Source organism: Dromiciops gliroides, chromosome 3 (assembly GCF_019393635.1).
Source record: "Dromiciops gliroides isolate mDroGli1 chromosome 3, mDroGli1.pri, whole genome shotgun sequence".
Lineage (NCBI taxonomy): Eukaryota > Metazoa > Chordata > Mammalia > Microbiotheria > Microbiotheriidae > Dromiciops > Dromiciops gliroides.
The window spans coordinates 340907319-340922856 of NC_057863.1; the positions used below are offsets into that span (position 1 = coordinate 340907319).

At 39.1% G+C, this 15538-nt stretch overlaps 1 protein-coding gene across 1 annotated transcript in view; it reads left to right on the forward strand.

Moving 5' to 3' along the window:
• Positions 1 to 15538, forward strand: part of LOC122746658 (inhibitor of carbonic anhydrase-like) — a 95069-nt gene that overhangs the window by 24823 nt on the left and 54708 nt on the right. The window contains 5 exon segments of the mRNA XM_043992455.1: positions 1476 to 1627; positions 3310 to 3400; positions 3918 to 3974; positions 8691 to 8846; positions 10686 to 10833. Coding sequence (XP_043848390.1) covers positions 1476 to 1627; positions 3310 to 3400; positions 3918 to 3974; positions 8691 to 8846; positions 10686 to 10833 — 604 coding nt within the window.

Below are 15538 nucleotides of genomic sequence, written 5' to 3' on the forward strand. Positions count from 1 at the left end.
CTTGCTGAGTTTTGCTGAATAGGAAAGGAATTCATTTCTGGACAATTCTTTAGATCTTCTTTTTAGACAATCATTAGGAGTTTTTTGTTGTTGTTGTTGGATTTTGTTGATCTGCCCTGCCAAAGTGAATCAGGATATTAAGATCAGTAAGTTGTGCTTCAGTGCTGACACCACCTTGAATTAACCACTGGCATTGTGTTCCTCATGAAAATCTAGACTGTCTGATCCAGACAATGAAATTCATTAGTTAGCAAGATAGTAAAATTAGATAAACTCCAGGAGTTCATTGACTTAGAAATGGAAGGGATTTCAGAAGTTATCTCATACAGTCTCCCATTTTACAGATGAGGAAACTGATATGCAGGCAGTATTAGTGACTTGCCTGAGGTCCAGCATATATTAAAAACAGAGTTAATATTTGAACCTATGTCATAGGATCATAGATTCAGAGCTGGAAAGGATCTTACATGTTATCTGTTTCAACCCCTTCATTTTACAGATGAGAGGAGAGAGGGGAGGAAGAGGGACAGAGAAGAAAGAGAGAGGGGAGAGAGCGAGAGAGAGACAGATGCAGATACAGACCCAGGACACAGAGAGACAGAGAGACAGAGACAGAGAAGATCTATCAGTCCAAACCTTTTTTTCTAGATGTGGACAAAGAGGCCCATGGAGTCCTTCCATGAGGGTGCCTTTTCACTGTCTGCCCCCCAAGCCTCTGCTCCTCATCTCTGTTTCTTCATTTCCCTGGCTTCCTTAAAGATGACTCAAATTTCACATTCTGCAAGCAAGCCCTTTCTGATTTCCCCAACTGCTTCCCTTTCCCTTCTCAGGTTACTGTCCATCTACACAAAGCTGTGTTGAGCCAGTTTAAACCAACTCACAAAAGCTGAATATTAAATTTTCAGTGTGAACGTTACACCTCAGAAATCAGCAAAGGTCACAAATCAGATCTTGATTCATTGTGTTGTCGATTGTCTAGACTTATGAAAGGGATGGAGAAAATGTTGATAACAAAAAATATTGACAATGAATATTAAACAATTGGAACTTAGTACTTTTCATAGAGCCAGTTGTTAAACATTTATCAGCATACTCCTGCCTGTATATATCTTGTACATACCTACTTATTTAAATGTTGTCCTTTCTGTTAGAATTGAGTTCCTTGAGGGTTGGGACTATTTTTCACTTTTTTGTATCCCCAGTGATTAGCATGGTACTTGGCACATCATAGGTACAAAATAAATGTGTATTAACTGACCAGTGGGGACAAGTGGAAGGAAATTAGTTCAGCATGTAAAGTGCTCAGAATGTCTCACTCTTAAAGGAAATGAAACGGTTGCTATTATTGAAGAGCAACCTCTGTTTATAGCTGGTAGGTCTCAACATAGGTATTAGCACAGCCCATCCCTCTCTTAGAGCCTCAAGGAACAAACAGAAAACCAACCTCTGACCTCTCCTTCTTGCTTCTTCCCCAGCTAAGACTTCTCCCTTGATCCCTGAAAGAGTGAAGTGGTGTGCAGTGAGCAAAGATGAAGCATCCAAGTGTCATGAGTGGAGTATGGTCAGTGGCTTAGCCATTGAATGTGTGGTGGCAGAAACCACAGAAGAGTGCATCGGCAAGATTATGGTACATAGCCGCCATATTGATATCGCATCACTATTCCTGGATTCTTAAGTACAGAGGACCTCGATCTGAATCCTAGTTCTGCTACTTACTGGGCAGGATGGTGCAGGAGAGGGATTGCTATGTATGGAGTCAGAGGACCTGGTTTAGAATCCTTACTCTGCCTCTTGCCACTTATGTGGACTTCAGCAAGTCTGTAACGATTGGAATGACGCCACCTGCTGGAGACTTACTGTAGAAGAGTTCCGCCCATGAAGCGAAGGTCTTTGAGGGCAAGACCAGGAGTCTTTTCTTTGGCGGGAGGAAGTGACGCGGACTAGTGGGAGGAGGAAGGAAGAGACTGGCGCTGACTCTGGGGCTTTTTCCTCTGGACTCTGGCAGAGAGCGGAGCTAGAAATGTGCTCTCCCTTTCATAGATAAGAATCTAGGCCTTTCTCTCTCTCTTTACCAAATTCTTATTCTCCTTAATAAATGCTTAAAAATCTAACTCTTGCTAAAGCTTATAATTTATTGGCGACCACTCATAAGATATTTTAGACAGTTTAGCTAGAATTTTAACCCTTAACAAGTCACTTAATGTTTTTGGGCCTCGGTTTCTTTAACTATAAACTAAGGGATGACCTTTAAGCTCCAGCTCTATGGTCATACGATTCTAGGTTGGAATTAGTTGAATGTGTAGCTTCATGCTCCACTATCACTCTGGGTCCCTCTGCAGGTATCTTGTGAGTCAATCCTCTCCAACAAACTGATCCCAAATGCCCAGCCCTACATTGACTTTTACCAGTCAGTCACCATACACCTTAGTTCATAACAAAGGGAGGCCCGGGGAGGAAGGACAGAGGAATAAGCATTTTTAAGTGCCTTCTATGTGCTAGGAACTCTGCTATTTTACAAATATCTCATTTGCTCTTCACAGCCACCCTGCAAGGCAGGGCTATTATGACTCCCATTTTACAGTTGAGAAAACAAGCAAATAGGGATTAAATGATTTGGCCAGGGTCACCCAGCTAAGAAGTGGATCAGGCCTCAAGTGAACTCAGGTCTTCCTGACTCCAGGCCCAGTGCTCTATCCATTGGGCCACTTGTCTCAAGGACATTTAATTAAATTGCAATGTAATAGCAATAACAATATTCTTTCCATAAACCTTGAGCTCACTTTCTCAGAAATTTCTCACACTCATTGTGAAGAGTGGGACTTGCTTAGGAATGTTTTGTAAATGTGGGCACACATGTCATATACCTTTCATTTATGCGAACCATTTTACATGTAATGCTTTTATATGTAATTTATGTCATGCTTTTCATCTTCCTAGCAATAATAATAACTTACAATACATGGCTGTGACCAAAAATAAAGATAAAAAAGCAGTATATGGACAGGAATGCTTATTTTCGTTATTATTTTCCTACATCTCTATGCCATGTGGCTAATTCTCTGAACAGTGTCTGGCAGAAAACTTAGTTCTGGGCCTTCATTTTCCAGTAGAGTCACCTTGTATACAATGAAGATACCCTGATGGAAGGCTGTAAGGAAGATGGGACAGGAAACAACCCAGTTGCTTTGCTAATGATCGAATGAGATAATATTTGTAAAGTGCTTAGCACAGTGCCTAGAATGTGGTATGTACTTAATAAGTGCTTGTTCCATCCATTCATCCCTCTAAGTATTTGCTTTGCCATTCTAGAAAGGGAAAGCTGATGCCATGAGCTTGGACGGAGGATTTATCTATGTTGCTGGCAAATGTGGTCTGGAGGTTGTCCTGGCAGAGAATTACAGTAAGTTGAATGAGACCTTCCCTTAGTAACTGGCTCCATCTTGTTCATGGAAAAGTGATATTTCACACACATATTTTATTGGGCTCTTTAAGCAGTTTGAAATGCAGGGATGGCAGAGATAACAGAATAGTCAATAATGATGAGAAGCATCAATAATTTGATGTTAGAGATCATCAAAATATCTTAGTTTAGTAGTTTATTTTAAATTTCTTTCATCATACCAAGGAACAAATTTTAGCTCTTCTCTCTGCCCCTGCCCATTCTCTAAGGGAGGGAGGGTCTAATAAGCAATAGAAGAAGAAGAGAGGTAGAAAAAGGAAAAGAAAAGAGCTTGGATTATCTATAAGGTGCATAATCAGATAATAACTAAATGAACATTGGTTGAATTGAATTAGATTTTTTTAGAAAAATTCCGTTTATGCTAAACTGTGGAAAATCAAAGGAGTATGACATTAAACAGTTATTATTAAAGGTGTCTGATATTCAACTCAGTAAGTCCTTATTCTTGTACTTTCAGAAACTAAGGATTCCAATCATGGGCGAGGGCCTCTTTGTTCCACTAAACCGATTGAAGGTGGGTCTATATTGGTAACGTGGGTAGTGGAAGGGGGAAAAGAAAGCTGTAAAGGAACCTAGTTTGATGAATCTGTAGACAATCAGGTTCAGTTGTGAAAATGTATAAGGGTAATTGGGTGACTGCCTCTGTGCCTGTCAGTCACTGTCATAGCACCAGGTCAGGAACCAGGTATTTTTATGCTATGGTCAGATTAAACTCAAGAACACATGAATAGCCTTTTAGTTACTGGATCTTGATCATGATGAAACCACACAGCCCAGATAACATTATGATATTGAGCTCTAAGACATGAATTATTCCGAGTGTGGTGGAAAGGGAAGAATGAAGAATGCAAGCTCCTTGAGGGAAGGATCCATTTTAATTTTAGTTCATAGATTCCCCCTGCCTAGCACAGTGCCCCCCAAGAGTCTACTACACATTTGTTGTTGTTTGGTTATTTTTCAGTCATGTCTGACTCTTTGCGATCCCTTTTGGGGTTTTCTTGGCAGAGATACTAGAGGGGTTTGCCGTTTCCTTCTCCTGCTCATTTTACAGATGAGGAAACTGAGGCCAACAGGGTGAAGTGATTTGCCCAAGGTCACAAAGCTAGTATATGTCTAAGGCAAGATTTGAACTCAGGGAGGTGAGTCTTCTTGACTCCTGCCCCAACACACTCTATCCACCATACCACCTGACCACCCTACTAGCACATAGTAGATGCTTTAAATTCATGTTGAAGAAGCAGTACAGTGTAGTGAATAGAGAGTCAGTTTTTTTTTTAAAATTGGAACAATGAGGGTTAAGTGACTTGCCCGAGTCACACAGCTAGTAAGTGTCAAGTGTCTGAGGCTGGATTTGACCTCAGGTTCTCCTGAATCCAGGGCTGATGCTTTATCCACTGTGCCATCTAGCTGCCCTGGAGAGCCAGTTTTGAAGTTTAGGCAACTGGGTACAAGTTTAGCATTGGACACATAAGGGCATCTCAGTGTCCAGGAAACTCTCTGAGACTCTGTCACAGAAGAGCTGCACATCTCTTAGTAGGGGGAGTTTTCTCATTGAAAAGTTCCCTACAAAGATGACATCACAGGTCAGATTCAAAAATAACTAAATAAATGAATATTGAATAGGATGTGTATTGAAGGAAAGGATACAAGTTTCTCTATACTTATACCATTACTAATAATAACAGTACCTGACAGGGATGCAATACTTTATAGCTTAAAAGCCCTTTTGTATAAGTCATGTTTTGTTTTTAAACTTCTCTGAAACACCCAATGCTATTCCTTAGGTGGAGGATCCTAAGGGGAGAAGGCTGTTCTTTCCTCCAGCACCTTATGACACTCATTAGCACTGCATCTGGGGCCATCTCCAGTCATTCTGATGTATATCTGGCCACTGGACCCAGATGGCTCTGGAGGAGAGAGTAAGGTTGGTGACCTTACACAGGCCTCCCTCACTTAAATCCAATTCACTACAAGTCATGACATCACCCCAATGTCATGGTCCTCTTTGAGAATGAAGGACTAATAATGACTCTTCTATTAGGGCATTAAGTATAGTGTGGGATCTTCAGGAATCCCAGAATCTCAGAGTTAGAAAGAAGCTTGAAGTTCATCTGGTCCATTCACCTTTCCTAAGCAGGAATCACCTCTAGATCTAGTGTCATTCCACAGATGAAGAGATGGAGATGCAAAAGGGCCACATGATTTTCCTGAGGTCATATAATGAATTCATGGCAGAATCAGAATGACTCCTAGATCTCCTAGTGCTCTGTCATGCTGGTTCCATCAATAATCAATAAACCAATTTTGAAAAGTATTTATTAAGCATCTATTATGTTCCAGGTTCTAGGCCTGCAAAGACAAAAATGAAACTGTCCATGCACCCAAGGGTCTTACATTCTACTGGGGGACAAAAAATGTACATAAATGAATAGATGCAAGGGGCAACCAGGTGGCACAATGGATAAAGTGCCAGCCCTGGATTCAGGAGGACCTGAGTTCAAATCCAGCTTCAGACACTTGACACAAGCTGTGTAACTCTGGGCAAGTCACTTAACCCTCAGTGCCCTACCCCCGCCCCAAATGTAATAGGGAAATATTTAACAACATAAATAAAAAATACAAAGGAACATAGATTGCATTTTAAAACTAAGTTGAGGGGGTTGGGGCAGCTAGGTGGCGCAGTGGATAGAGCACCGGCCCTGGAGTCAGGAGTACCTGAGTTCAAATCTGGCCTCAGACACTTAACACTTACTAGCTGTGTGACCCTGGGCAAGTCACTTAACCCCAATTGCCTCACAAAGAAAAACAAACAAACAAACAAAAAAACAAAACTAAGTTGAGGGGGAAGCTAGGTGGCACAGTGGATAAAGTGCCAGCCCTGGATTCAGGAGGACCTGAGTTCAAATCTGGCCTCAGACACTTGACACTTACTAGCTGTGTAACTCTGGGCAAGTCACTTAACCCTCATTGCCCTGGAAAAAAAAAAGACAAGAAGGAAAAAAATATTTATCCGATCAGTATTTTTGCTGATATAGGGAACTCCCACATGAGGAAACTCCCCTTACCTGTGTAAACTGGCACCTTCTATGCATCTTAAAGCCTTAGAGTGTTGCCTAGACTACTGAGAGGTTATGTGATTTGCCCAGGATCATATAGTTAGTATGTGTCAAAGGCAGAATTTGAACCTAGGTCTTCCTAGTTTCTCAGCCAGTTCTCTATACCGCAGCTACCTCTAATAGAAAATAGATACAAAAATAAATATCAGGTTGAAGAATCAGGAAAGGCCTCAAGACTGTGCTTGAACTGAGTTTTTAAAAACTAGGGACTCCAAGAAGCAAAGGTGAGGAGGGAAGCATTTCAAGCATGGGCGTACACAGGCAGAAACATGGGAGGCAGAATGTCATATGTGAGGAATAATAAGAAGGCCATTTTGGTTGGGCTGTACAGTGGACAAAGGGGAATACTGCATAATAAGGCTGGAAGGGTAAGTTGGTATTAAGTTGTGAAGGGACTTGAATTCAAGAGAATTAATTAACATTTATTAAGCACTTACTAGAGGAGACAAGGTGGTGTGGTGAATAGAGGGCTGAACCTGGAGACAGGAAAACTTAAATTCAAATCTGACCTCAGACACTCGCCCAGCTAGATGACCCTGAGCAAGTCACTTAACCTCTGTTTGACTCAGTTTCCTCACTTGTAAAATAAGAATAATATTAGCACCCACTTTGCAGGGTTGTTATGAGGATCAAATGAGATGATAATTGTAAAGCACTTAACCCAATGCCTGGCCCATGGTAGGTGCTATACAAATGTAATACTTTACTAGTATATGACCCTAATTTTAAGTCATATTATTAAAAAATAAAAACAAAAAACATAAAAAGTCATATTATTAAAAAGAATAGGAAAGAAGCAGATCATATGCCTCTCACAGCTATGGGTAAGAGATGTACTTTTTTTTTTTTGGTAGGGCATTGAGGGTTAAATGACTTGCCCTGGGTCACACAGCTAGTAAGTAAGAGATATACTCTTTTTTTTTTTTTGGTGAGGCAATTGGGGTTAAGTGACTTGCCCAGGGTCACACAGCTAGTGTTAAATGTCTGAGGCCGGATTTGAACTCAGGTATTCCTGAATCCAGGGCCAGTGCTCTATTCACTGTGCCATCTAGCTGCCCCCAGAGATATACTCTTAACTAAACAAGACATAAGAGGCAATTACGACTTGAAACTGAAAAGAAAACACACAAAGTACCTACTAAGTGCCAAGCAGTGAACTAAGAACTGTGCATATAAAGAAAGGAAAAGTACAATTTCTGTTCTCAAGGAGTTCATAGTCTAAGGGAAGGAAGTAAGGAGGGTAGGGGGAGACCCTGGACAAGCCAACCCCAATTGTCTCCTAAAAATGGATCAAAAAAGAGAAGAGACTTAAATGGGAAGCTATTGGACTATTCCAAGCAAGAAAGAGGTAAATAGTACTAGGACATTAGAGCTGGAAGGGATATTTGAGATCACTGTTTTTGATTTCTTCATTTTAGCATTTTATAGCAACTCCAAATAGCTCCAAAATGGTTTGAAAACTTTCAGGTGCTTTTGTGATCCATATGCCCGTAGCAAGCTCCATGTATTGCTAGAGTAAGTCTGCACACTTTGTGAAGCTCAGTTGCAGCTCAATCAAGAGTCTGTTAGCAAAGGTCTAGAGCAGGAGAAACCTAGGAAGCATGTAGTAACTTAAGAAGAAAAATAGATGATGTTTGTTCTATGTGTTTAAAAAAGTGAGTAAGATTTTGAAAGCCTAAATTGAGCAGCAGTATACCATAAGGAGGAATGGTCTGCCTGAAGGACAATCATTTATTATCTAAACAAAAATCACCTACAACTTACTCAGCAAGTGTTTGTTCACTTCTTGCTGGAAGATCTCTATGGAGGAAGAACCAACTACCTCCCAAGGCAGTCCCTTCTATCTATTGATACTTCTATCTATAGGGAAGTGTTCCCTTACACTGAGCCTAAGTGCTGTGTGACCTTAGGCAAATCAATTGACCTCTGTGATCCTCAGTTTCTTCATCTGAAAAGAGAGTTGAGATGTGGGAGCTGGGGGAGAGCTTCTTGCCTCCCCCCAGGGTGAAGAGCAGACTTGGGTGGTAAGAAGCTAGTTGCACCTGATGACATGCCTAAATCAAGGACTCCTTTTGCTCCTGCATTAATATTTGCTTTTCTATGTGTCTTGCAAGGCTACTATGCTGTGGCAGTTGTTAGGAAGTCAGATGCTGATCTCAAGTGGGGCTCGCTGCAAGGCAAAAAGTCCTGCCACACAGCAATTGACAGAGATGCTGGTTGGAACATTCCAATGGGCCTGATACACAATCAAACCAATTCCTGTGAATTTGGTAAGATGGTCATCTAAGAGAAATAAGAACAGGGCTTTCCAGGGATTGGAACAGGAGTGGGGTAGAGTATGTGAACCTTGGTAAAATCATATTGCTGCCCCTTCCCCCACAAGACATTTTATACAGGTAAAATAAGGTTAAATTAGACACAAAGAGCCTTCCTCTGGAGAGGGAAAATAAATCATGAAAGAACCTAGGTGGTGGTGGGAGTTTGTAAGTTGCCTTTCTATACAGAAATCTCAAATCTTTTTTTTTTTAAATTATCAGCAGATAGTTTTTTCCTTTCTCTGCAATGGGCACCTTAATTGCCCAAAGACTTTGTGAAGGTTCTTTATAAATCTTAAATTTATTTCAGATTTTAGTATTATGACCATATGCTGCTACTTAATTTAGGCAATTATGCAGATTAAAAGAGAACTTTGTAACATGGTGGAAGTAGTAGAGGATGATCAGGGAAGTCTCAGATCAATTTGATGAGTTCTCCACTTAACCTGATAAGATTGACCTTTGGGCACATCAAAGGGCATCCTCCCATGGAACATGGGTGTACTTACTGGTACTTTGTATAAAGGATGCAGGTAACATAAGATGATTAGTTGATTGGGAGTAGACTTCCCTTTTGAGGAAGGAAACCCCACCACCACCACCCTTTTTCTTTTTATGTATTTTTAATGTTTTCTCTTTTTTCTTTCACTATTTTGAGCTGGAACAGGCCTTTATAATCACAAGGCAGGCCTGAGCTTTAGGAATTACACTATGTCTCTTCATTCCCCAACAAACACCCTCTAGTCTAGAAATTCTTAACCCTTTTTTTCTGTCATGCAATTCTTTGTCAGTTTGGTGAAGCCTATAGAGGTAACCTTTTTTCAGAATAATTTTAATGTATCAAATAAAAACATATATGATTACAAAGGAAACCAAAGTTTAGTGACAATAAATTCACATCTAAGTTCACAGACTTCTAAGGGGTCCATGGACTTCAGGTTAAGAACCCCTGATCTAGAAGCTCCAATCCCCTAATGTTTGAAATTTGAGGAACCCTTAAATTTGGGAAGTCTTGAATTGAGTTTACCTAGGAAGAATCTCCCAAAGTTGATGCTGTACAAGAAATCTCTTTTCTCTGGCTAGAAAATTAGATTCCAGGATAACATTGCTTGGGCCATTTAATCTCAGAGGAAGATACAAGCAAAGGTGAGGGTGAGGGTGGGAGAAACTGAAGGAAGGTCTCCTGCCGAAAGGATTTGAGTTGAGATTTGAAGAAAGCCATGGATGTTAGCAGTTAAGTGAAAGGAAGAAGAGCATTCCTTGGCAGTACAAAGGCAGAGTCTGGAGATGGATTCTCCAAATTGTCAAAGCTTGGGGCTTTGGAAGAAAGAAAGTGCAAATGGTAGAGTCTCTTCTATTCCCATAATGCAAGACTGCTCTGATCCTTACTGGTCTGTATTCTAAAAGAGAGAGGGAGGGGAGGAAGGGGGAGAAAGAGAGAGAGAGAGAGAGAGAGAGAGAGAGAGAGAGAGAATAAGCTGATCCTCAGTTTATCTTCTAGGTCAGGACCAAGGACAGTTCCTTCAAAACCTGTCCATTCCTAAGTCTTGGGCAAACTGTCATTTGGAAATGCCGTGTCATCTCTGCTAGGCATTGGTGGGCATGCCTACACTCCATGGGAAAGGGTTCTTCAGTTGCCTCTAAAATAAGGCTCATGCCCTATAATCTAACCAGGTTGATTTGGAGGGAAATCAACAAAGTGATCAAAGAATGCTCTGATCGCCTCCTTTATGCTTGTAAAATACAGGACTCCTATACTGATTCTAGTAGAATGACTGTCTTTGCTCTGTGCAGATAAATACTTCAGTGAATCCTGTGCTCCTGGTGCTGACATTAATTCTAGTCTCTGTGCCTTATGTGTTGGCAGTCCAGGGACAGAGGGTTTGAACAAGTGTGCTGCCAACAGCAAAGAGAAATATTATGGTTACACAGGGGCTTTCAGGTGAGTGTGACAAAGAATATCAGTGTTCAGATGAAGATTTATTAATTTTTCTTCCTTGAAGGCAGTTCATTTTACCTAGTCAGTAGACAGACAGCTATACTTTCCTCCTAAGAAATAAGTGATAAAGAATTGCCTGAAGAAAAGGGATGGATTTCCTTCATCCTATATGATCTAGACTCAGTAGGATGGGATACTACTGGTTCCTAGCCCTCTGCTTAAAGCCTGCTTCTGTGATTTCATTAGATTAGGGAACTCCTGGGTAAGGAAACTCTGCCAATGCAAGTCAGCACCTTCTAGTGTTAAACACTTGTCTAGAGAAGAGGTGTCAAACTTGAAGCATGTAGCTATATGCAGCTGGAACCAGATTTCAATGTAATTTGGAAATGGTGAATAAAATAAATTAAAAACAATAAAACATAGATAATGTCAACTTGTAGTTTTGAAAGTCAATATGTAGCCTGCAAGGATCCATTTCCATCAGAATTTGAGACCACTGCTCCAGAGCTCTGAGAATTTAAGTTACTTTTCCCAAGGTCACACTGTCAGAATGAGTCAGAGGACTTCTTGTGGCACTATGCTATACTGCCTCTGCTAAATCAAATCCCATTCATATCACTACCACTACCAGTTTCTATCCCTGATCTTCTTGGCACACTTACTACTTTTTTCTTTCTTTTTTGGGGGGTGGGGTGGGGTGACACAATTGGGGTTAAGTGGCTTTCCCAGGGTCACACAGCTAGTAAGCGTCAAGTGTCTGAGGCTGTATTTGAACTGAGGTCCTCCTGACTCCAGAGCCAGATCTCTATCTACTGTGCCACCTAGCTGCCCCTGGCACAATTCCAATAATTATTTCATTTTTCTTGCTGTTTTTCTACTTTCAAGAAGCCTACACCACAATGTAATTGGAATGTAAGAAAAATCAGTACCAACTTCTTAATTTACAACATCCCTCTGAAAGTAGATGTAGCCTTGAATAGAAGCTTTTATCTTCCTTCCAAAAATTATTTTTAAAAAAAATTATAGGATCATCAATTAAAGCTAGAAGGAAAATGAGAAGGCTTGCAGTTCAACTCTTTCATTTTACAGTTGAGGAAACCAAGCAAATGAGCTGCCCAGGGTCACACAACTAGCTAACAGGTGTTAGAAGTGAAATTTGAATCTTGTATTCCTTACTCCAAGTAAGCCCACTAGCCCACAGAAAAAATCCACTGAAGCTCACATATAAGTGTTATAGTTTTAAAAATTTTATTTATTTTGGGGGCGGCTAGGTGGCGCAGTGGATAAAGCACCGGCCCTGGATTCAGGACTCCCTGAGTTCAAATCCGGCCTCAGACACTTGACACTTACTAGCTGTGTAACCCTGGGCAAGTCACTTAACCTCCACTGCCCTGCAAAAAAAAAATTATTTATTTTAATTTTTCTCAATTACATGTAAAGATATTTTTTGAGTTCCAAATTTTTCTCCCATCCTCCCTTCCCTCCCCCCTCCTGAAGCCAGTAAGCAATATGATATAGATTATACATTACAATCATGTTAAATATATTTCCACATTAATCAGAACAAAAGGGAAAAACAAGAAAAAATACACAAGAATGATAACAAAAAAGCAACAACAAAAGTGAAAATAGTATGCTTTGGTCTGCATTCAGACTCCATAGTTCTTTTATTGAATGCAGAGAGCATTTTCCACCATATGTCTTTTGGTATTATCTTTGATCATTGCATTGCTGAGAAGAGCCAAGTCTATCACAGTTGATCATCACAAAATGTTGTTGATACTGTGTACATAGTTCTCTTGGTTCTGCTCATTTCATTCAGCATCAATTCATGTAAGTCTTTCCAGGTTTTTTTTAAATCCATCTGCTTATCATTTCTTACAGTACAATAGTGTTCCATTACATTCATATGCCACAACTTGTTCAGCCATTCCCCAATTGATGGGCATCCCTCAATTTCCAATTCTTTGCTACCACAAAAAGAGCAGCTATAAATATTTTGGACATGTGGGTCCTTTTCCATGATCTCTTTAGGATACAGACCTAGTAGTGGTATTGCTGGGTCAAAGAGTATGCACAGTTTTAAAGCCTTTTGGGCATGGTTCCAAATTGTTCTCCAGAATGGTTGGATCAGTTCACAGCTCCACCAACAGAGCATTAGTGTTCCAATTTTCCTACATCCTCACCAACGTTTATCATTCTCCTTTTTTATCATATTAGCCAACTGGATAGGCATGAGGTGGTACTTCAGAGTAGTTTTAATTTGCATTTCTCTAATCAGTAGTGATTGAGAACATTTTTTTCCATATGTCTGTAGATAGTTTTCATTTAATCACCTGAAAACTGCCTGTTCATATCCTTTGACCATTTCTCAATTGGGGAATGACTTGTATTCTTATATATTTGATTAATTTCTCTCTATTATTTTGGATATGAGGCCTTTATCCAAAACACTGTCTGTAAAAATCATTTCCCAGCTTTTTGCTTTCCTTCTAAACTTGTTTGCTTTGGTTTTGTTTGTGAAATTCTTTTTAATTTAATGTAATCATAATGATCTACTCTATATTTCATAATGTTCTCTATCTCATCTTTGGTCATAAATTCTTCCCCTCTCCATAGTTCTGACAAAGAAACTATTCCTTCCTTTTCTTTTTTCTTTTCTTTTTTTTGAATATAATTTTATTTTCCAGAATATATGTAAAAACAAAATTTTGACATCAATTTTTTTAAACCTTGTGCTCCAACTTCTCTTCCCCCCTCTATTTCCACCCTCCACCCACAAGAACTCAAGTGATTCAAAATAAGTTATACATGAGTAGTCATGGAAAAATTCCCATATTAGGTAGTTGTGAGAGAAAACAGTCAAAAAACCCAAAACTTCAGACTAAGGAATCGTCAAAGAGGAAAAGAAAAAAATATTTTAAAATGTGTTTCCATCTGTTTTCAGATACTATCAATTCTTTCTCTGCAGATGGGCTGCAATCTTCATAAGTCCTTCAGGGTTATATTGAATCATTTCATTGCTGAAAATAACCACATGCTTCCCAGTAGATCATCCCCCACGATTGCTGTTATTTTGTATACAGTACATTTCACTCTGCTTCAGTTCATGTAGGTTTTTATGTCTACATCTTGTACCCATTTTGACTTTACTTTGGTGTATGGTGTAAGAAGTTAGTCTATGCCTAGTTTCTGCCATACTATTTTCCAGTTTCCCTAGCAGTTTTTGTCAAATAATGAGTTCTTATCCTGGAGGCTAGAGTCTTTGGATTTATCAAACAGGAGATTGCTATATACATTTACTGCTATGTTTTGTGTGCCTAGCCTATTCCACTGATCCTCCTCTCTATTTCTTAGTCAGTACCAAATAATTTTGATGATTGCTGCTTTATAAGATAGTATTAAATCTGGTACAGCTAGGCCACCTTCCTTTGCATTTTTTCCATTAATTCCCTTGATATTCTTGACCTTTTGTTCTTCCAGATGAATTTTGTTATTGTTTTTTCTAGCTCTATGAAATACTTTTTTGGTAGTTTGATTGGTATGGCACTGAATGAGTAAATTAATTTGGTTAGAATTGTCATTTTTATTATATTAGCATGGCCTACTCATGAGCAATTTCTATTTTTCCATTTGTTTAGATCCATTTGTTTTATTTGTGTGAAAAGTGTTTTGTAAATGTGTTCATATAGTTCTTGGGTTTGTCTTGTCAGGTAGACTCCCAAGTATTTTATATCGTCTACAGTTGTTTTAAATGGAATTTCTCTTTCTATGTCTTGCTGCTGGACTTGGTTGGTCATATATAGAAATGCTGATGATTTGTGTGGGTTTATTTTATATCCTGCAACTTTGCTAAAGTTGTTCATTGTTTCAAGTAGTTTTTTAGTTGCTTCTTTAGGATTCTCTAAGTATACCATCATATCATCTGCAAAGAGTGATATTTTTTTTCTTCCTTGCCTATTCTAATTCTTTCAATTACTTTTTCTTCTCTTATTGCTAAGGCTAACATTTGTAGTACAATAATGAATAGTAGTGGTGATAATGGACATCCTTGTTTCACCCCTGATCTTATCAGGAATGCCTCTAACTTGTCCCCATTGTAAATAATGCTTGCTGATGGTTTAAGATAGATACTGTTTATCATCTTAAGGAAAGCTCCATTTATTCCTATGATCTCTTGTGTTTTTAATAGGAATGGGTACTGTATTTTGTCAAAGGCTTTCTCTGAATCTATTGAGATAATCATAATTTCTGTTAGTTTTGATATTGATGTGGTCAATTATGTTGATAATTTTCCTAATATTGAACCAGCCCTGCATTACTGGTATAAATCCCATAGTGTATTATCCTAGTGATAAATTGCTGTAATCTTTTTGCTAACATTTTATTTAAAATTTTTGCATCAATATTCATTAGGGAGATTGGTGCATAATTTTCTTTCTCTATTTTTGTTCTTCCTGGTTTAGGTATCACTACCATATTTGTCTCATAGAAGGAATTTGGCAGAATTCCTTCTTCACCTATTTTTCCAAATAGTTTATGTAGTATTGGAATTAATTATTCCTTAAATGTTTGGTAGAATTCACTAGTAAACCCATCTGGCCCTGAAGATTTTTTCTTAGGGAGTTCATTGATGACTTGTTTAATTTCTTTTTCTGAAATGGGCTTATTTAAGGATTTTATTTCCTCTTCTGTTAAAATGGGCAGT